The sequence below is a fragment of the Squalius cephalus genome, assembly GCF_949319135.1.
Source record: "Squalius cephalus genome assembly, chromosome: 4".
Lineage (NCBI taxonomy): Eukaryota > Metazoa > Chordata > Actinopteri > Cypriniformes > Leuciscidae > Squalius > Squalius cephalus.
This window is the reverse complement of record NC_137125.1, coordinates 24,419,095-24,442,951: the sequence shown is the minus strand read 5'-3', so window position 1 is coordinate 24,442,951 and position 23,857 is coordinate 24,419,095. Positions and strand designations below refer to the sequence as shown.

Here is a 23,857-nt window from a genome sequence, read left to right as displayed (position 1 = left end):
GGGGACTTTAACATCCATATGGACATAAAAGATTCAACAACAACAAAAGAGTTTTTATCTTTATTGGAGTGCTTCGATTTGAACCAGCTCGTGGACTGTCCTACACATAATAAAGGCCACACTCTTGACATGGTGATTTTAAATGGCTCATTTGTGTCCCAGTTGTACACCTCTGACTTAGGGCTGTCTGATCATCTGTCTATTTTTTATTTTAATATGGAACTGCCTGACATAAACACTACCTCTTCTCGCATTATTAACTATCGCAAATGGAGATCGATTGAACCCTCTGATATCTCAGATTTTATTGGTTCTTCCTTAAGTGGTTTTTCTCCATCTGATGCGTTGGAGGACAAAGTTCTCATGTTAAATTCTGTTCTCTCGTCAAGTCAAGTCAAGTCAACTTTATTTATATATATATATATATATATATATATATATATATATATATATATATATATATATATATATATATATATATGTCGACTCATGTCGTCTGGCCTGGACTTATTTGCTCCTTTGAAATCACGACTGGTTTTCTTCGGTTGTTCTTCTCCCTGGTATAATGAGAATCTGCGTGCTATGAAGGCGTTGTGTCGTAGAATGGAGCGTAGGTGGCGTATGTCTGGCTTGACTGTCTATCACCAGGCCTGGAAGGAACACTTACTTGAATATAAGACTCAAATTGCATCGGCCAGGTCTGCTTATTTTGCACAGATAATTGACAACAATCAGAATAACCCAAGACAATTGTTTAATTCTATTAACAAACTACTTCAACTGTTCCAGCTTCAACTCACATCTGTAATAAGTTTCTTGATTTTTTTCAGCTCTAAGATTGATAACATTCGTAAATGTATTATCTCTGCTCTGCCTTCATCTCTTCCTCCCTCAATCACTTCTGAATTTTCCGGTACCCTTCTCTCAAATGTTTCCACATTGGACTTTCATTCTCTTTGTAACGAGGTTTCAAAAATGAAAGCTGCCACTTCCATAGTTGATCCTGTACCAACCTGTCTGTTCCAATCATGCTTTGCTATTTTATGTCCTGCTGTAGTGAGTGTTATAAATGATTCTCTGTGCACTGGTGTTGTGCCAGCAAAAACTGCTGCTCTGAGCCCTGTACAAAAAAAAAAAAAGACACAAATGTTGACAACCTAAATAATTTCCGTCCCATTTCCAATCTTCCCTTTCTTGCCAAACTTTTAGAGCGAATTGTTGCTACTCAATTGCACTCCCATCTAGCTGCAAATAATCTTTATGAGCCCCTTCAATCGGGATTCCATAAACTCCACAGCACTGAAACAGCATTAGTTAAGGTCACTAATGACTTGTTAATCGCTTCTGATTCTGGCTGTCTTTCTATTTTGATTCTTCTTGATCTTAGTGCCGTTTTCGACACTTGATCATAATATTTTACTTACTCGGTTAGAATCTGTCTTTGGTGTTTCTGATACTGCACTAAGCTGGTTTAAGTCCTATTTTTCTGATAGAAAGCAGTTTGTCGCTATGGGTGGTTGCAGGTCTGATATTGATGTAGTGCAATCTGGTGTTCCTCAAGGTTCAATCTTGGGCCCTATACTTTATAGCATCTACATTTATCCTCTTGGTCAACTTTTAAGATCACTTGGTCTCAGTTGTCACTTTTATGCAGATGACACTCAGGTTTATGGTGGACGATTCCTCCGCTCTGCCAATGAGGAACTAGGACCCATCTATCCATAGCGCGAAGTTGATGTATTTCTCCAGCGTCCAGGATGGGTCTCCTTGCGGCATCACACAGCGGGTCGCATTGTCCAGCCCACAAAAAAATCCTCCTCTAGGTTGAATGATAACAGTTCTTATCTTGATGTGGTGGCAGAGGATGGCTGGCAAGTGATCCGGGAGACTGGAGATGAGAAGCAAAAAACACAACTTTTACAGCTTTTATACAACCCACAGCTGGAACCAGCTGTGCCACTGGATGAGCCCCAACAGTAGCCCTATTAAAGTGCAGATTGAAAACATGTTTACCTGTGCATTCACTCAATAAAGATGAATCAAATAATGCAGTGCATTGTTCATTATTTTGTTCAGTTTATGTCCTTTATTTATAATCTTTCAGGTACATTGTCATTTCACTGCAAGACACAATTTTAAACTATAGCAAAGGAGATGGTCTGCTGTGGAGTTCATATGCACAAAAGAAAAGAAAAAGCTGCAATGAAGGATTCTTATAAAACAAGTGGTCATGAAGGTGGACAATCAGGTGTGGCCAACATTCAGCTGTGGTGTGAACACAGATTTAACACAGATATGTATTTTCTGGTGCCATACTTTCACAAAGAACACAAACAGGGTCTCAAATTTGCATGACTTTTTGTATGCATCTGTAAGTGTGATGGCAAAGGGAAAATAAAAACAATACACTGATCACAAATGGCCTTCCTCCAAAGTGAATATGCATGTGATTGTTGAAACTGCTCCATTTTCGAAACCTCTTGTCACACTGAGGAACACTGCGTTATCTTTACAGAATGAGTTTGTAAATGACGTTTCAGGATTGTGTGAAATGTAAAACTCTTCTCACACTGAAGACACTTGTAAGGCCTTTCTCCTTTGTGGACTCTTACATGAATGTTAAGGTTTCCTTTACGTGTGAAACTCCTTCCACACTGAGGGCAGGTGAAAGGCTTCTCTCCGGTGTGAATTCTTATGTGAACCTCAAGGTTTGATTTGTTTATGCAAGTCTTTCCACAGTGATAGCACATGAAAGGCTTCTCTCCAGTGTGAGTTTTTACATGATTCTTAAGATGTTTCCTGTCTGTGAAACTCCTGCCACACTGATGACATATAAAATATTCCTTTCTTGAGTGAATCTTCATATGGTGATTGAGGGTACCTTTACATCTGAAACTCTTTCCACACTGACTACATACACATGGCTTCTCTCCAGTGTGAATTCTCATGTGAATCCTAAAACTTTCTTTCCGTGAGAAGCTCTTCCCACACAGTTTGCAGGTGTAAGGACTCTCTCCAGTGTGACTTCTCATGTGGGCATTAAGGTTGTTTTTCTGTCTAAAACGTTTTCCACACTGATGGCATATGAACGGCTTTTCTCCAGTATGAATTCTCATGTGAGTTTTAAGATTTCCTTTTAGTGTGAAACTCTTCCCACACAGTTTGCAAGTATAAGGGGTCTGTCCAGTGTGAACTATCATATGGGCATTAAGGTTTTTTTTCTGTCTAAAACTTTTTCCACACTGAGGGCATATGAATGGCTTTTCTCCAGTGTGAATTTTCATGTGTTTTTTAAGATTTCCTTTTAGTGAGAAACTCTTCCCACACAGTTGGCAGGTGAAAGGGCTCGCCCCAGTGTGAATTCTCATGTGAGTTGTAAGATTTCCTTTTAGTGAGAAACTCTTGCCACACAGTTTGCAGGTATAAGGGGTCTGTCCAGTATGAATTCTCATGTGGGCATCAAGGTTTTTTTTCTGTCTAAAACTTTTTCCACACTGAGGGCATATGAACGGCTTTTCTCCAGTGTGAATTCTCATGTGAGTTTTAAGATTTCCCTTTAGTGAGAAACTCTTCCCACAAAGTTTGCAGGTATAAGGGGTCTGTCCCGTGTGAATTCTCATGTGGGCATCAAGGTTTTTCTTCTGTGTAAAACTCTTTCCACACTGAGTGCAGGTGTAAGGTTTCTCTCCAGTGTGAATTTTCATGTGTTTTTTTAGATTTCCTTTCAGCGAGAAACTCTTCTCACACTGTTGGCAGGTGAAACGTCTCTCTTCAGTGTGAATTCTCATGTGAACTTTAAAGTTTCTAGTTCCTGTTTTTTGAGTTTTGTCCTGTGAGGAAGTCTTTTCGGTCTGTGAGTCACTAAAAGATTTTTCTCCAGTCATAAACTCATGATGTTTCTCCTGAAGATCTTTTTCTTCCATATTATACAGTTCTTCACCCTCAACTTTCAGAACTATCAGGTCTAAAGAGGAAAAAGACAAATATAAGTTAACCCCAGTTCAATGGCACAAAGCAATGGACATCAAAATGAAATACAACAACATGTATTCTAGATCTTTGCTAGATCCCACAAATCTACTGAAAGAGGTGTAACCTGTAATCTCAGAACCTCACCAATATTTTTAACTGTTTTTTCGTTAGCCTGTTAAGCTGCAACCCCACTTTTGAAAAAACCCCAGAAATGGCATACCCAAACTGAAACAGATACAGTTCATGAACCCTTGGTACTAAAAGCACAAGTATGATCTCATTTGAAAGCTGACACCTGGCAGTTTATTGTAAATGTAGAATTAATTATTGTCAAAATGAAAAAAAATGTTATAAATAGCTTCAAAGTTTTGTAAAGTTATTAGAAATGTATTTTTATGAAACATCTTCATGAAAATAAAATTGAAGTTGGCATTGTATCAATCTAGAAATGCACTGCAGCTAAAGCCACATGTCTGACCATGTTATATTTAAAATCTGAAGATGATAAGTCTAAAACTCTGTATTTAGTTAAATGTTTTTCAAGATCATGTCATATGACTTTATTTTGATTAGACTCTAAAATGCTACTGATGTTTAGTCATCATCTAAGCATCCATTCAGTCTATTGTCTCTATTGTTTTGTGGTGCAAACGAGCCCCATTCAGAGTCAGTCTCTCCTGCACACATTCACACCTCTCCAGCCTGGTTATGGCACTAAATATGCATTTCTTTTGTCTGCATTATAGTTCCTAACGACAGGCTATTCATAGGGTTTCAATCCCTAATTTCTTTTATCAAAGTTCTCACTTCACATTTGAAACTGTATCAAATGCCCTTATTGAATAAAGAAACATTTCAGTAAGCATTCCAATTTAGAAAAAAATCATAAAAGAATAACTGCTAGGTGGCAGGTGCACCTGGGGCTAGCTAGCATGTTAGCTTAGCACACCATCAATACACGACAATTTATGAGATTAAAAACATGTTTGTGCTCCAAACTTACTTTATAACGCAAGTCGAGTGTTTTAAATAATCTTCTGTGATCTAATTTGGCTTCAGATAAGAAAATCAGACAGAAAATATATTATTTTATAGTATTCTGCACGATGATAAAGTCTATATAGATTAGCATTACATTATAAATATAATCTATTATTATGAAAATACCTGGCATGGCTCGAAGAACACAGGTAAATCAAATATCATTGCAATCATGTTTATTGTCTTCAAAACGTCTTTATCTGCATGTTACAGCGATCTCTGTTAGCTTTGTATGTGTCAGGGAATGTTACATGACTTCCTGGAATGTTACATGATTATGGCTCTTCTTCATGTTCCATATATGGACTATTATTGTGCATAGGGCGCCCTCAGGCTGCTGGTATGGATTGAAAACACAGTAAATCAGAGTATCAAGCGCTCATAATGATTACATAGACGCATTTGGGTATAAATTCAATAAATATTATTCCTGTCTACAGAAATCTGATGTAAACCTATGAGAATCTATCAATATTTCTCCAAATCTTCACATTTTTGAGCTAAAAGCCCTGAGGGACGTTGTTTTGTCAAGCGCTGTCATGACAACAGCACAGGAGTTTTTTTCTGAATGGGAGCGGCTGACGGTCATTATTCATATTAAAGGTATCGACTCATTTTTTCATTTCATAGCTCCTGACACAAATTAAGAAATAACTGTCACTATAAGTTTCTCAGAATACAATAGTGGTCAAATACTGAAACTTGAGTCTTATATATTTTTAATGATGTATAGTTTGTCAAGTTATAACATTAAATCTGATAGTAACTTTGAACTAAAAAAAAAAAAAAAAACGATTCAGTGCGCCGGCGCACTGGCAAAGGTTAACAGGTTAAGGACATGTCTCATATACTTTCAAGCAAGCAGTAATCAAAGTAATCAACCCACAGTAGACCGCTTTGGGACTGGGATCCCTTGGGACCCAATACAAATCTCGCAGGGGATATATTTTATATCTAAAAAATATATACAGCAGAACCTAGGATTTAACAAGAAGGATTGGGTCAACAAATTAAGGTGAGAAAATGCAAGTTTTTACTATACAAAACCAAAACAAAGTAAGTCTGAAATTTGGACAAATTTCTCAGTTGTTACTTAAAAATGGAAAGAATTGGACTTTGTAAGTTGCAACAAATGTGTCAAATGGGACTGCACAATTAATCGCAATGAAACCGCACACGATTTGGCAAAGGCTGTGATTATTTTATGTGTAGCTTTTCAGTGAAGTACCGCTGATAGGTAGTAAATGCTGCTCCATCTGAACACCAGAGGGCGCTCTCACACAAACAAAAATGTCCAGAAGTACAATAACACATCATTCCAGGAAATCCCAATCGGGTCTCATACTATCTGTAGCTGAATAAACAGAAGATTGAAACACTTTGATTAAACATGACTAATTAACACACAACTAGGGCTGCACAATATATCGAAATTATCGAAATATCGCAAATTTCGCAATATGCATATCGCAACAGCTTGCAATAACTGGGGTCATGAACAAAAGACAAAGAGAAAATCACTCACTGCTCTTGGCTGAATAACTTTTGTAGCTTTAATAAGAATCAGTATATTTAATTCACAGTGAAAACTAAGCAGTGTTTTATTTTTACGTTTGATTATTCAGTTTCTGTTGTTAAATAAACCTAATGTATGCCTTCCTGAAATCCTAAACCCCGTGGTTTACACTGATGTTAAAAAAACACTTCTTATGCTACAGTAAAACACTGCTGTTCACTTTCAGAAGTTGTAGGGATGTTTTCTTGTCACAAAAAGAATGTGAAACACATATGTAGGTTATATAATTTTAAATATATTTTAAAGATAATTTAAGTTTATTTTACACACTTTAAGCATTATCGTATCGCATATCAAATATCGCATTATTTAATGAGTTATCGCATATCGCATTTTTCATCAATATCGTGCAGCCCTACACACAACTGCCTTATTCTGTATAAGAAGCCATATCATCTCACAGAAGGATGCTCAACTGTCGTTATGAAGTGAGTTTGGAGTAAAAGCATGTTATTAAATGTTGTCGTTGTCAAATTTTGTTGGACAAGAGATTCATAAATGCTTCTTATGTTTGGAAAGATGTTTGGCGTGTGTTGTTTTTTCAAATGCGTGATTAAAAATTTTCAAATGCGTGATTCAAACTCACAGTGCTTTCAGATAGAGCAGCGTTTACAGAGCCGTCCATCAATGACAAGCTTTGCATAAAAAATAATCAAAGCCTTTGCGATTTCAAAATCACGATAAGCCAAATCTGTTTAAGTGCGATTACATGTAAATTGCAATTAATCGAGCAGCCCTAATGTAAAAGTACTGATATACAACGAGCACAAATCTGGCAGCTCTAGTTGAGGCGACATTCCTGCTCCGTACTCCCAGGTCAAAATAAGCTCTCCTTTAAGGATGAAGCACTTCATCCTGCACATATTAAACAAGATACTACAGAGAAATGTGTCATCACACCGTTTGTGTTGTTATTGTTATATCACAGACTGTTATTGTTATTTGTCAATTATATGTGTGTTATTTAGCACCTGTTTGAATATGTTTTTGTAGGCTCCGCTGCATTGTGATGTAGCTTGTAACAGAGTGAAATATCTGTCACAGTTTTTCCATATCCATAGAGGAATGGAATAACAAATTCTATGTCTAGTAATACTACGAGGCACTAGAGGGCACACTTTAGACTCACATGGCTTGTATATAAGGTGAGTGCTTGCCTGAAGAATTAGTTCAGCATGTTTCTTTATGGCTACCTTGAACTGGTTATCTAAAAAGTCCTAGTTGGGAAACTTTGGTTTTAAGCTCGACATAAGGACTTTACTTTTTTCTCACTTTATTGCCGTTGGTGAGTTTGGATTCATGCCTATGGTTGGGTTTGTTCAGCTCTGTTCGGTGTGAATTTGCCCTTTGGTTGGATTCCTCTATGGAGTTTTGTTCATCTGTCAGTCTGAATTGTCAACGCTAAAGCAGAGCAACCTATTTCAACGCACTCAATGTTTTTCTTCGGATTGAATAATTTATAAAGGTCGACCGATAGTGGATTTTACCTATAACGATAGCTAGGTTGGGCCATACTTGCCGATAACCGATTAATCAACCGATAGTTTTTAAAATTGATACTGGATAAAAACAAACATAGCACTCCCAAGTAAAACAGTGCTGAACTTTATTATAAAAATAATACAACTGTATTGAACCATGAAAACATGCTAAATGAAATAAATATATAATATGAATAAATATTGAAGTCAATAAAAGACATTCATTCAAACTGAAACAAAAAGTAATACTCTAAATAACAAATAAAACCAGTTACATTCAAAATGTAACTGTTTAACTGTTCTTTTTCAAACCAACTTAATGAATAAAAAAAGTAACAAAATTTGATCAGTATAATATTTGAGCAAATTAATTGCACCTTGATCATTCATGTTAGTTTGATAGTGCATTAATCTGGTTAACAAATAAAAACCTTAATTTAAAAATATATTAGTACATGTTAATTAACAAATAATGAACAATCCTTATACAGAAGTTATTAACCTTAGTTAATGTTACATATGGAATTTTATTGTAAGTGTTATCATTTCATATAAATCCAAACAGTCATGCTTCAATATCTACAACGCCAGAGCATTGAAATAACATAAATATGAAATGTATAGTCTCACACTTTTGCTTCTATTTTATAAACACTTGATGATTATCTAATCAAAATAACAAAACGTATTAAAGTGATGATGAAAAAATAACTGAAATCGAATGCTTTTCTGATATGTTTCTGTCAGCTGTATGAACATATCAGTTTGCTATCTTACATCTCTAGCTTTAAATATGCAACTTCTCTGCATATTAAATGCATAAAAGTGACCAGCTGGATATAAACTAATGCAAAAAGAGGTAACAATTGAGACATTAAACATTCGGGTCGGACTTACGTTTATTTTTGTCAGTGTTTTAACCGCTTGAGGTAGGCTACTACTAATGTTAGCTTCCTCTCACAAACATACTGTTGTGCTGTTCTTTCTCTACTAATGGAGCATTTAGTCAACAAATTAATCAATTTATAATGATATGACAAAATGTACGGTATACATAGGCTACCTTTTAGCTGTCGTGCTTTAAACGCGCATCTGATGTCAGCGCTCTCCACGCAGCGCGTGTGCTCTCAGTGCAGGCTGCAGCACGCAGAATCACGTGTCGAAATAAACAACAAGAGGCATCAGCGATAGTTTTTATTACACCTCTAGAGGCCGCTCTTGTACTGCATGATGCCAGCAGACCCTTCTCAGCTCTCTCTTACTGTGTAATGAATGACAGCGCACACTTCTCAGCCGCTCCAACAACGGACGCAACCAGGAAAAACTATCGGTATGCATTTTTGCTGATAACGATAGTTCCACCAAATCAACTATCGGTGCCGATTAATCGGCAAAACCGATGAATCGGTCGACCTCTAATAATTTATTTATTTTTCTTCATGGAACGGATCGTCATTTCTCAGATAAGAACTCTAAGATGATTTATTTTGTGTAAAATTAAAGACAAGGTTAATATTTTTTTTATTTGTTTCTTTAATCTATAAAGCATTTGAACGTATTTTTCATTTGGGGAATAAAAAAATTCAACAAAAAAAGAAAATGTTTGCTGACGTTCATAAATCACTTTATTTGGTCTTAGGGTGCTTTTACACTGGGCTCGTTTGCTGCAGTTCGAGCCCGAGCGCGATTTTTCCTAGAGCCCCCTGCGGCGTTGGTCTTGTTTCACACTCGACTTGATTCTATCGAACCCTGGTGCATTTGCGTGCATTATACGTCATCGCAAACATGCACGGCGCATGATAGAAAACAGAACGTGGGTCAATATATTGTGTTTTTTATTAATTCGGTGCTATTATGCGCAGCTGAGTTAACAAGACAGGTTTACTGTGTGTCGCATAAGGTGCCCTTCTGCTGCTTGCAAACGGACTCTTTTGAGGAGACAGTGGATTTCCAAATTTATTTCCCTGATTCCACACAAAACAAAACAAAATCCATTTCTGTACCCTAAGAGGATGGTTGGGGAGGAGCATAACTCCACAGCCCAAAAATCTTTTTAAAGTGCATTCACAAATGCTTTAAAAGAGGTCACACCCCAAGTGGAGTGAGCTTCCATGCCTAGAGGCAAAGCAGTTTTGCATGCCTCATAGTTAACTGAAAATGACCTAACCAACAAAGTTGAAGGCATGTCCACTGAAAAGATTAACCCAGAGGAGTTAGAAAGGGCCATACTCCCAGAGTAGGCACCAGTGCCTAAAAGTGAACCATACCGAGTGCCTCAAGGTAAGATGAAAAAGCTGATAACAAGAATAACTTAAAGAATAACCAAGAAAGAAAAAATGTATAAATGTTTGTAGGAAGGACCAACCTGCCACAGCACAAACACTTATAAGGGCGCACCCTTAGGTAGTGCCTCAGAGAGGTCACACCTAACAGACTTATTCTGGTGAACTGAGAGATGCAAGTTTGTGAAGTACGCATATACAACCTTCTAGTCCGTTAAAATTATTAATCAGAAAGAACTTGAGATCCTAGAGTCAAATCCATATCCAAGCTGTAAAATCGTTTGTAAGGGTTTCTGCAGATTTTATGAAGGTAGATTTAAGACTTTTTAAGACCAAATAAATATTTAATAAATAAATTGAAGGAAACAAAATACATTAATGTTCTCTAAATGTAAATGTTTAAGGAGAAACACTTTAGAGTTTTTAATTCATTTTACTTAAAAAAAACAAAAACAAAAAAAAACCTTGATTCATTTTGCTCAAAACCACTTCAATATGGTAATAACTTTTACTGTACCTTCTCATCAAACTTTAAAAAGTTATGTTCTTCCTCAGTATTTTTCTATCTTTTTTTATTTTATTTTAATATCTAAAGATTCCTAAATCAAGATACATTTACTTCAGATGTAAAATTACATAAAATATTAAGTCTTTGTTTTCTGTGAAATTGATCAAAATGAATTTTGACTAAGAAAGAAAAAATATCTGCCAATGGGCTAAAAAAAAAATCTGCTTAATTTTGAAGTTTTGACATTTGTTCTTGTTTTAAACATAATCTCACTTAATTTTATTCATTTTTTTCAAGACAGCATTTTTCACTTACATCTCAAGTACATTTATCTTGATTTAAACTTGTTTAAATATTTGTATTGGAAAACAGGACAAAAATACTGAGGAAGATATTACTTTTTTGTAATGCTTGCAACATTTAATACAATGACTTTATAAATTTAAGACTTTCTGTTCTGACCATTTTAAGGCCTTAATTTTTGTAAGGCAAATTAAAACTTTTCTAAGACTTGCAGAAACCCTGGTATGTGTGCAGAGAGGACCATTCTGCTGCAGCACAAACTTCTTACAAAGGTGCACCTTTAGATAACTCCTTCCCAGTGGGCATTTGATGTCAATTTAACATCAATGTGACATCAAACATTGATGTCAAAATTACGTCACGAAATAGGTCAAAAATGAAAGTCATATTGACGTCAAAGTGTCGATGTCAATTTGATGTCAAGATTTTGACCTCTGTTGATGTCATTTTGATGTTAGTTTGATGTCATGTTTTGTTGGTATTTGATGTCAGTTCAACATTTATTTGATGTCAAGATGTCATGATGTTGATCCCAGCAGGCACAGGATATAGACTACAGCATCGGTCAGACGTTGGATTTTGGTTGAAAATGAAAGTCGGGTTGACGTCTAAATCCAATGTTTGTTTGACGTCAAGCTCAAACGTTGGGCAGTGGTTGAATTTTGGTTGGAATAAACTAATCAAAAAGGTGAAATGCATGGCCGTACACTTATTACCAGCTTCACTTAAAACTAACCAGATTTACTTGATTTAATTTCCGGTTTAATCAAGTTATATTTTAAAGTCACCATGATGGTGGTTAGCGTTTGCTTTAGTTGGACTCTTGACTTTTTAGTATAACATTTTCTCTGGCTGCTATAACTGTGTGTTTATAAATCACATTTGTTATGGCAAAAAAGCTGTGAGAAAATTTAGATCAGGTGATGTTGGCTGATTATTGATGATGGTGATGTTATCATCATGTAAATGCCTGAATCCCTGATCTTATTCAGTGTCTAATGTTTTGATTATATAGGACCTGTGTTTTTAATATTGTTTTATAATAGAAGACAACTGATGTTACGGCATGAGAGCAATGTTTGTTAAATAATATAAAGGATTTTCAAAACATTTAATGCATTAAACTTTTTCATCTACATTATTACTTAGCTATCAAGAATCAGCGTATGACTCTCAACAATGGTGACAATCAATGAAATGCTTCAGCTGCAGTGCATGCTGGGTACCACCAATCACAACTCACCCTTATCTCCCAGCATGCAATTGCGGCTTTAGTAAATTATGCAGCTGGAGTTGATCTGATTATCTGGATATTTTGTTTGATTGTCACCATTGTTGAGATTCATATGCTGTTTCTTGATGTCTGTGTGTGTCTAAGTACTGCCATAGATTAAAAGTTTTTGTGCACTAAATAGTTTTTAAAAATCAAGTATATTTTTTGATAACATTGTTAGATATGCTGTAGAATCAAATGACTTATATTATGAATAAAACAAAGTTAAAACCACAAATCCTATATAATCAAAGCATTAGACACTAAATAAGATCAGGGATTCTGGCAATAACATGATGATATCCTCATCATCAATAATCAGCCAACATCACCTGATCTCTTTTCCTCAAGGCTTTTTTTTAGCTATAATAATTGTGCTTTATAAACACACATTTATAGCAGCCAGAGAAAAGTTTACATTAAAAAGTCCAGGGTCAAGAACACAACTAAAGCAAACGCTAACCGCCATCATGGTGACTTTAAAATACAAAATATTATTTGTTTAAACCGGAAATTAAATAAAGTAAATCTGGTTAGCTTTAAGTGAAGCTGGTAATAAATGTACGGCCATGCATTTCACCTTTTTGTTTGGTTTATTCCAACCAAAATTCAACGACTGCCCAACGTTGGAGCTTGACGTCAAACAAACATTGGATTTAGACATCAACCCGACTTTAATTTTCAACCAAAATCCAACGTCGATGTTATAGTCTATATCCTGTGCCTGCTGGGCATCTATTTGACATCAGGATGCCATGATGTTGATGTCATTTTAATGCTATTTTGATATCATTCAATATCAAGCTCCAATATCAGATTAAATTGACCTTTTATAGTATATGCAATTATAGTGTCTGCTGTCATTTTAAACGTGAACTAAATGTAAATATGCTAGGATTTAAATAAATAAAAACACACATGCAAAATACATAGACCCAGGTCTACAACTTTCAAGATCATTCAGGCTAGGTCTTTTAGATGTTGAAAATGAGTCAAATTGATTTACAATGAGTAATAAATATACTTTTTTCAGACATTTCAGACATTGTTTTGACATAAATTTCACATCAATTTGACGTCTTGTTTCCTGACATCAAATCAACATTGATTTAATGTCGATGATATTGACCTGAGATGTAGGGACCAGAAAAAACATGTCAGATTGATACCTTTGTTAGGCATCTTTACAACCACAAGGAAATAATTACAAAATATAATGAAAATATGCATATTCATGCATGTCATACATGGTGGTCAAAATCTTGACTATTTGTTGATGTCAAATTGACGTCAAGGTGCCCGCTGGGTTAGAAGAGGCCACACCCCTGGAAGAGTTGACTCTGACACCAAAAGAAGTAGCAATTTGCATCAACAATCCAATGTGACAAGCGCTTCTTGGTGACTAAGGAACATTTCCCACGTCCCCTAAAGCAAACCAGCAATTGATGAGATTTATCCCACAAGTCTGAGCGGTCAGTGTAAATCCTAGCATCTCTTGCTCCGGCAAGTCAAACAGCAAAAGTGAGAAGAAGTGAGAAGGCTTGAAGAAGACCGAAAGAACTGTCGAAAAAGGCACCTTTGGGGGCAAAAACTAAGCAGGCATCATGAAGGAAGCAATATATTAGGGGTAGCCTCCCAACAGAGGCTCCATTAATGTGGGCATAGCAAGCAGAAATAGCAACAAGATACACCTTAAACATAACGGGATAATCCTAAAGAAAGGCACGCCTGAACTCAAGCACTGAACCAGTCAGGCAGTACACTGGGTCAGCATGGTGTTGCAAGTACCATGACTCAAAGAGATGCCATTTCAGGGCATAAAGTTCGCTAGAGAAGGGAGCTCTAACACTTAAAATGGTCTCAATAACCTCGGTTGAAAAGATATTAGATCCAGGAACCATGCTGTTGCTAATGGCCCGCCAGAAAAGAGCCACTAGCAACAGGTGAACTCCGTCCTAATAAACTCTGGTGGAGCAGAGCGTTCGGGGGAAGGCATAAAGATGCTGCCTTGGCCACATTTGTACCATACCATCCAGCCCTAACGAAGCTGGAGATGTGAGGGCAATCCAGAGGGGTCAGTGGGTTGACTCCTCTGGGGCAAACAGGTCCACTTCCACTCTGCTGTACCTCTGGAAAATTAACTCCACCACCTCAGGGTGGAGTCTCCATTGAGGTGCTTCGCTCTTCTCCCCAAAGGGGGCAAGCCCTAAACACCCTGAGGTCATAACCAGGGTTGCTTTTTCCTACTGCTTAATCCTAGCAGCGATGACAGTCCTCAGATATGTCCTTGTTCTGGGTGGCTGTGTGAAATGCCCAGGGCCCTAGTCTTGATGAGGGGGGACACGGGCAGCCACACTGGACTTTAGCTCCTCCCTCGTTCCCATAGAGAACCTGGGGCCTGGCCAGGCTGGTTCGAAGAAGCCACCAGCTTCTGGCTCCGGAGAGGGAGAAACTGACGGAACGGCACTGATAGCTGTCCCCACCCGCTTAAGAGAAATGTTCATCTATCTTACTCCTTTTCCCTTCTTTTTTCTTATCTGGCCATTCTAAGCTGAGTTTATTTACCGCATGGGTAACCACCTTGAGCAGTTTGAGAACCATCCAATACCCATCCTAAGCTCTTCAGCCAGCCCCATGAACAGAGACTCCATGCAGATGCCTGAGACTCCTATCAGTTGCAAAAAGAGCCAGGCTTGAGCAGAGCTTCCTTGTCGTGAGTAGCGCAGGGTATCGATACAGATGTCCCTATTCAATTCCGATTCACAAGATCTCGATTTGATTTTCGATTCGATTTTCAATTCGATTCAATGAATTAAATTATTTAATTTTCACTATTCCCAACACAAAAGTAAATGTATAAAATAGTTATTGTTTTTGTCCCATGTATCTTTGTATTGTAATTAATAAAGTTGACATCACAGCTAATACTACTAATATAAATTTCAAAGATTATTAAGGACAAGTAAACTCATAAAAAGTAATTTATAAGTCTTATATATTTATATAAGTCTAATAATTTATATCTATAAGTAATTACACAAATAAACACATTAAATATAACAAAGATACAAATTAAATAATCAGTGCTTTAAAGTCAATGCTTTTGCGTTCTCTTTCAAATGTTTTGCATTCCCGAGAAACTTTGCATTTGCTCGCAAAACCTTTGCATGGTCCCAAGAAACTTTGCGTTCGCTCACAAAAGGGGCTCCGTAGCTTCCTTTGTGCACACACAAAACTTTTCACTCCCTGCGTGCGAGTTGTCTTTTGCGTCTTCTTGCACTTGAATGCTTCAGTTGGCAAGGCTTGAAAATGCATGCAAATGATAAACTTTTGTGACCATGCAGCACTGGCCCGATCAGGACAGTGACAATTCCTTCAACTGTCTGGAACGTCTTTCATGCTGAAAGGCGCACCTGCATCCGCCATGTTAAGCACTGAATGAATGACGGTCCCAGCTGTAACATCATGCAAGGTAAATAAAAGGATTACATCTAGTGCAATAGACTAGTAATGAGATTAACGTAAACCAGATATTATGTTCAATGTTTATGGAAACAAATCCCAAAAAAATATCAATTTGTGGATTTTGAGAATAGACATTAAATCAACCACATTTTATAAATGATTTGTTGGAAAAATCTTTTTTTTTTTTTTTGCCCAGCCCTATAACAGATGTTTATTTTGTGTTGTTGATTTGAACTGTTTGTGTCACTCACAAACATTCTAATTTAAATAATCTATTATCATTAGTTTGATTTAAATAATCTATTATGTTGCTGGTTACAATGGTTGTTACAATGATACTGGTTGTATAAATGAATATTTACTACTATTTAGACTATTTAATTTCAGGTATGTTAATGATAATATTTTGCTTGGGAACTTTAGCCTCGTTCAGTCCAAATCCAAATCAATCCGATCATATCGTGTGAACGGCAAACAATCCCATGAAATGCAATTTGTTTTGATCTACATTCATATGTCGTTTGAAATCCTATTCAAATAGCATTTCTGGAAATAAGTTTTAATATGTAGCTTTGTCACGCCACTTAAAATGTAAACATCTCAGACATTATTATAAGAGACATGCTGTAAGTCGCTGAAGAAACTAGTTTATGTTGTTGCAAAGTGCTGGTCGAGCAGAAAATTACAATAGCCTATAAATAGAGACATGTTTTGAGACCAGCGGAGACGACAGCACGGAAAAGTGTAGAAGACGCAGTAGTCCAGCACGCCGGCTACATATTGTCATGTTGTAAATACCGTATTGTTCCAAATTTAAGATGACCCTGATTATAAGTAGGGCTGCAACTAACGATTATTTTGATAATAGATTAATCAGCCGATTATTTTTTACGATTAATCGGTTTATGTACTTATATTTTAGTTTTGCCCATTTTTTCCCAAGTAAATTAGTAAATTATATAAGGGTCTTTATCATTCAACATAGACTTTTTAGAGATTTTAACCATTTTGCATTGTCATATCCTCATCAAAAACATACCTGGAGTTGTTTTATTATGTGTTAGTAATCCTTTGTCGAACTCTGCAATCAAAACACTGACCCATACGTACTCTAGCAAATTTCACAAGGAGATTTCAAATAATGTTTTCACCATGGCAGTCCTTAGGGCTCCTAAAGTAGTTTAACATCCCGAACAAAGCTTATTAAGGAATCTTTCAGAACATATTTTCACGAAGAATAAAAATAAAACAGAATAAAATTGCAGTAAATTGCATTTTATTATTTTTTTCCTGTAAACACACAGCTTATACCTGGGAAACAGCTTTATAGCTTATGCTGTGAAATTGTAACTGTAAACAATCCTTCGAATAAAGTGCCAATGGCATGCAACCTGAATGGAACTCACATTTTAAAGGAAAATTTAAGGTGCTCGTGCAGAGACGTAGTACTCCCGTGCAGGGGCGTAGCAAGCTTTTTTTGCCAGGCCAGTTCAGTAGTGCAGAGTTTACAGGTTACTCTTCTTTTTTGAAGGCTCAAAGTAAAGTGCTCCCACACTTTTGATGACTTCGTTCGATTAGTTTTATCTTCCGCTTTTTTCTTTTTCTTTCTCGAGCTTACTCCACTGCCGCCTGCCTCCGCCATCTCGCTGAATGTTGCAGAGACACTGTGCGGGAAGCACGTGACATAAAACGAGGCCAGCTATTGGCTATTCGCTACTTCTCCTGCTGTACTGGCTGAGTAAAACCTCCGGTGGCTCATTACTGCCACACTTTGGTCACCGCAGATTTAAAATATGCACGAAATGAGCCGCTTATGGCAAATAAAAGTTATTTAGCAACTAATCGATGACTAAATTAGTTGACAACTATTTTAATAATCGATTTTAATCGATTAAATCGATTAGTTGTTTCAGCTCTAGAACGCAGGCCCTCATCTCTATCGAGCAACAACGCTGACGACTGTGCCAGCATGAGAGCATTCGACGGAAACGTGTCAATGAATGAACATGCAAGTACTGTAAAAGTGCAGGAAGGCAGCATCTATTTCGTGCACACAACATGGATGAACTACAACAGATAAACGTGTCAGCTGTGTGGATGCGAACTAATCGTAAATAATTCTTGTTTTTAATTGAAACAGATATGGATTCTTGTTCTCAATATCTTTTAATCTTTACTATTTTCTGTTACTGCCTGAACTTCACATTATTTGTAGCACAGCCATTCATAATCGCAGTAAGATTTGTCCTTAATTGTCACCTTTAATATGTCCCTTTTAATGTGTTTGTTAATTTTAGCAAACAACCACAAAAATTTCAGCTTTCAAATTCTGTTGATTTTATCACAAAATACAAGCAATAAATGTCGTTTTGGCACTCTTTGTGGCCTGACAGATCGTTCAATCTGCATTTCGAGCTAGAAACATAACTATAGTAAGGGGCCTTTTGCTAAATATATGCATCATATCACATAATCCTTAAATTGTTACTTAACCTGGTGTTTACATGAGAAAGAATGGAAGGAGCTAAAAATGAAATTCAACACCGCCCGTATAATTGCATGTGAAGAGCTGCCTTTCACCAAATTAATCTCTCAGATATTACTAATGAAGAAAAATAGATTGGGTGTGTGCAAGACATATAGGACATGTATAATTTCCGCGATCACGGAATCGCAGACGGAATCGCGGAATTGCCAAATTAACGCGGAATCTAGTGTTAATGTGGAATTTCGCAGAAGTTTACATATTTGCAATAAAATTCTGTTTTTGTGTGGGAGAAAAACGTATGTCTGAGGAAAATGTAGACCAGGGGAAGCAAATCTGGGCGACACAATCCCTCCCGTCATTTCAGCTCCCCCTTCAAAAAAAAGAAAGCATGGCGAAGCGGCTCTCCACAGCTCTGCTTTCGTCAGCGAAAAAGTTAAGAAACTCAACGCTAAGCCCTCAGTACCGAGCCGAGCAGTTCCTATGCGACTTTTATGTGTCAGGCGAACTCTTGTTTTGTAAGTTGTCAACATTCTGTTGACTGGAAGCGCAAAAATACATGCACTGACCACCTGTTATCCAAAAGCCATGTGAAGAACAGGAAGTACAATGATAACGCTATTAAGGCCACCACGTCCCTACATACGTGCATTACTGCTGCTGCATTCAACTTGGCTGTTACATGATGACAAAGTCAACTTTAATTTCATAACTCAGGGAGTAGGCCCTACTTGCTGTATTTTGCCTTGTTTTTGATGCACTTTAATGTACAGTATGGAAAAGATGATTCTTTTCAGAATTTTCGGTGGGAAAAAAACAGCATTTGGGAAAAAATTTAAAACGGAATTTGGGAAAAAATAAAACGGATTTTATAGGGCCCTAGACATATGACAAGGTTAATTGCACAAAAAGTAGCATGGAAGTAGAATCTTCTCACGTTCACTTGAAGTAGGGCTGGACGATATATCACATGACATTGTTAGGCGCATCTCGTCAGTAAAGCCGGTTTCTTGATTAGTAGTAAATCGGCATCACCTGCTTTCAGATGGAGCGGCATTTACAACACAGAACCGTAGTTAACTGCGCGATAATTAATGCGATATGGCTCAGCTTGTCAGTTAACTATGTCTGGTCATGTGATCTTAATATGTCTCTCCACATGAGGTGACACACTCCATGTCAAATAAAACCACTAAATAAGGACACTCAATGAGACACTCTTCAAAAATATAATTCATTTCTGTAGAGCTGGACATTTTAATTAGGATCAAATGACCGAGTTCAGCTTTGAGAATGAAACCAACCTGTTTGTTCCTCAGTATCTTCTTGTTTTACTCTGAATGTTTCTTCAATCTTCATGTCTTCACTCTCCTCTTTAATAAACGCCATCTTTATAATAGTGTGTCACATGGATCTCAGTTGCTTCACCAGGAGTTTTTCTGTGTGTTTGGACAATCTGTCATGTTTAAGATGAGAATAATTAACAGAAATAAAAAGAAATTCAAACTAAATCTCTGGGTGCGTCTCAATCAGCTCTAGTTCAGTAGTTCAGTGCACTGGTAAGAGAGTCAGTCAGAGTGAGAGTTAATGGACTTAAATCACCTGATTAGAACTAAAATCTAGTGCTACAAATTAATAATGAATACAAAATATAAAGAGACTTAATAGTTATGATTTATATTTGGTATTTAATAATGTGTATATTAGCCTATAGATTATACCGTCATGAAAACATTTGCAGTTGGTTTGTAAAAATTGTTATTATACATTTGTGTTTTTGACACCGTGGTTCCACTATAGTAATATTTTGGTAATACTACAGTAAAATTACAGTAACTACAACTGTAGTAACCATGTTTTTTTGGTGCAAACCATGCTTCATGTAGCTCAAACGGTTGTATCACCATAGTTGACCCATGGTTTTAAAGGGCCTTGCCTTGTATTACATTTAAATGGTTTTCAACAAACATCTACAAAATAAAAACAGAATGACAAGTTACTATTCTATGATACAGACTTTATTACAGCAGTTTCATCATCTGAAAGAGAGTACTGACTGTAGCATGTGTAAGAACATTTTCTCATGCTACAAAATTATTCAGAACAATGAACTACAATTTTACAAAACAATATTGAAGTACTGCAAATTATGACTTAATTAGGGATGAACTATCCCTTTAAGTTTGCATGTTGGCAGTTGAGAAAATTATAATGATGAAACATTAATATAGCTGGATACATAATTATCAAAATATTTATTAAATTGACCATGCATGTGCCTCCAAAAAAAAGAGGGGTCGGTATAAACCATCTTATTGCTGAGCTTAATAATCATTTGTTTGATTTCAGACAATAGAAGACATTTTGGTTACACTTTATTTTAGTGGTCCCCTTTAGATATTCTTTTGACTAATTTAATTTGCACCAACATGTAAACTAACTCTCATTAGAATATTAGTTGAGTATTAGTAGACTTTTAGGGGTAAGGTTAGTAGAATAAGGGGTTAGAGTTAGTAGAATACATTGACATGCACCTGTAAAGTTACTTATAGTCAGTAGAAGGACTGCTCAACCTTATTGACAGTCATGATTACGCCTCAAAATACAGAATGTGTTCAAAAATATGAAAAGTGCACTTATGTCAAGAAATTATGTTGATTATGACTTTGAGGTGGAGTTCCAAGAGGTGTTCAATATTTTAAATGAGGACTCATGCCTGGAATACCAACTTCCCAGACATCAGAAGTGTGCATACCATCTCAGAAGACAGTCTACTAATACTCTAATAAGAGTTAGTTGAGATATAGTTACAAAGTTAGAGGAATGTCTAAAGGGAAGTTTTTAACTAGTGCAGTATTTTTTTCAATAAAAAACAATTAAATGTATGTATGTATATATATATATATATATATATATATATATATATATATATATATATATATATATATATATATATAAACTGATGTTGTGTCTTTTATGGTTATACTACAAAACCATTGTTAACCATAGTTAAGTTATGCTGTAGTAAACCATGGTTAATTTTGGAGTTACTGTAGTTTATTGCTAATGCAGTAGTAAAACCATTTCTGTATTGTGAATTTACTACAAAATTCATAGTGAAACCATGGCTACTGTACTAAAACATGGTACATTTTCGTAAGGGAATCATTTTGTGAAGCATTTGATTCAGTTGACTCGCAGTTTCAAAAGGTTCAGTTTCTCTCATCATTACTTGCCAGTGACTGAATTCGTGTTTATGATAAACTAATTCACAATATTGGGAGCGAAATGAGACGCACCTTTTCTATTACTCATGTGTGGATGCGCTTTATTAAAAAAATATAACGTTCATTAATGTTAGATAAAGCAGTAAGATGTTACATTCATTAATAATTAATTCAATTACATCACATAAAACACATAGATTAAACGGTTAATATCGATTAAAACACTTTAAACGCTAAAAACCACAAACCTCTGTTCATCCGAATCAAAACTAATGCAGGAGTGCAGCGCAGAAATATGACGTCATATCGACAGTTCAAAATAAAAGTCCTGAAATTTACATCCAAAAACATCCAAATAAAATGTCATTTGAATTCTTGGTGAAATACAACTGTTGTGAAATGATGTGCTAATATATATATATATATATATATATATATATATATATATATATATATATATATATAGAGAGAGAGAGAGAGAGAGAGAGAGAGAATGTATAACAAAAAAACATATTTGTTTCCTAAGCATGATTAATACCTGTAGATTTGTAAAGATCTGATGAACACTGCTGAAACTTGCTTCTAAACTTTAAATCCCAAACTCATCCATGACATTGTGTACACAAATATTCAGAAATGTCAATATTCTATATAAAAAACCTTAAAACAATACTGCCTTACAAAGCAAAAAGGCAGTAACTACGCAGAGTGCAGAACTGAGAAAAATGACTTTAAAGTTATCCTGTCATCCAGCCTAAGTAGTTGTAGGTAGATTATTGGACATGTGGCTGTTTTGTTACTTTATATTAGCTTATTCTTTGTACATATCAATCCTCATATTTAATTTGATATGTTACCCCTATTTTGCAGTTACTGTATTCTTGCTTTGTAAATTTGCTTTGTATTACTTACCAAAAACGTGGCACCATACCAAGGAAAAAGGCAGTAACTACAGATTCTCCAAAAACTAATACCATTTTTCTCCAAAACGCATTTGAGATAAGATGTTCTGTCACATAACAAAGGATGCCTTGAATGTCATGAAAATGATAATAACTCATTTTTGACCAAAAATGCAGTTACTGCCTTTTTGTTTTGTAGGGCAGAATACTACATAAATATTTTTTTATTTAAAGCAAGTTTTTATATTTTAAGTTAATTAAACAAAGTTTTATAAAGCATATAGCCTAATGTGTTTAGGTACAATAATTTAACAGTTCAGTTATTTTCAGTGTTGGGGAAGCTACTCTGAAACTGCAGTTCCCTTATCGAGTCGGTCCCTCGACATTACGTATGGGGAAATCCATTTTCCTCGAAAGCTGAAGCCTGATTTTAATAACTCTTTTGCTTGCAAATAGCCAATGACGCCCGCGCCCTCACCTGATTGGCTGACAGCCTCCAATATAGGTGACATCGGGCGCCAAAAAACCTCAGAATCTTTCTTCTTCACCTGGAGCCTGGTTTCGCCGTGGATTTACGCTAACAGAGTGGACAAAGTGGATTATCCCCTCTCACGTTCCAGCGGATTTTTTGCTTTGATCGAAGAAAATGTCTCTTTACCGCACGTGTGGTGGTCCTATTGACTTCCCGGACGCACACGGGCAGTGTGTGTTGTGTCTGGGTCGAGCCCACGCGGAGGCAGCACTCGAAGGATCAGGTTGTCGAGCCTGTGAGGAACTCCCCATCAAGATCCTTTATTCAAGGCTGGCTGTTACCCACAACGTCTGAGGCTCCTTCAGAAGCCACCCCGACCTCGCTGGACGTGGAGCTCATGGCTATTCTGACGGAGGCAGTAGTGGACTTGGAGCTGGACTGGGCAGCCCCCAAGGAACAGCCGTCTAGGAAGTGGATGGACGGGTCCTTCCTCGGCGCGGGCCGTCAGGCGGACGCCCCTCAGAGACCCGCACCTTTTTTCCCTGAGCTCCACGAGGAGCTCACCGATCATGGCGCTCCCCTCACTCAGCCCGAGCCCATGCACAGGGTACCCAGCTGCTGACAACAGTGGAAGGGGCGGAGAAATTGGGTTACACACGACCACCTCCCGTCGAGGATGCTGTCAAGGCCCACCTGTGTCTTTCTCACGGATGGAAAACTGCCTCATTGCCTTCCAGGCCATGTAGAGCCACTGCCCACATCGCCGAGAAGGCATATATCTCAGCTGGACATGCAGCATCTGCCCTCCACACGATGGCAATCCTGCAAGTCTTCCAAACTCGACTCTTGGGGTCCCTGGACGAGGAAGGC

At 36.8% G+C, this 23,857-nt stretch overlaps 1 protein-coding gene across 1 annotated transcript; it reads right to left on the bottom strand.

Annotated features, from left to right (window-relative positions):
* Positions 1–2,075: 2,075 nt before the first annotated feature.
* On the bottom strand, positions 2,076–21,911 carry LOC307157354 (uncharacterized protein). Its single transcript, XM_079869244.1, has 3 exons — positions 21,862–21,911; positions 19,691–19,842; positions 2,076–3,964 (listed from the first exon to the last, which is right to left on the bottom strand). The coding sequence occupies exons 2-3, from the start codon at positions 19,773–19,775 to the stop codon at positions 2,484–2,486; spliced, it is 1,566 nt and encodes a 521-aa protein (XP_079725370.1). The 5' UTR covers positions 19,776–19,842; positions 21,862–21,911; the 3' UTR covers positions 2,076–2,483.
* Between the last annotated feature and the right edge of the window lie 1,946 nt (positions 21,912–23,857).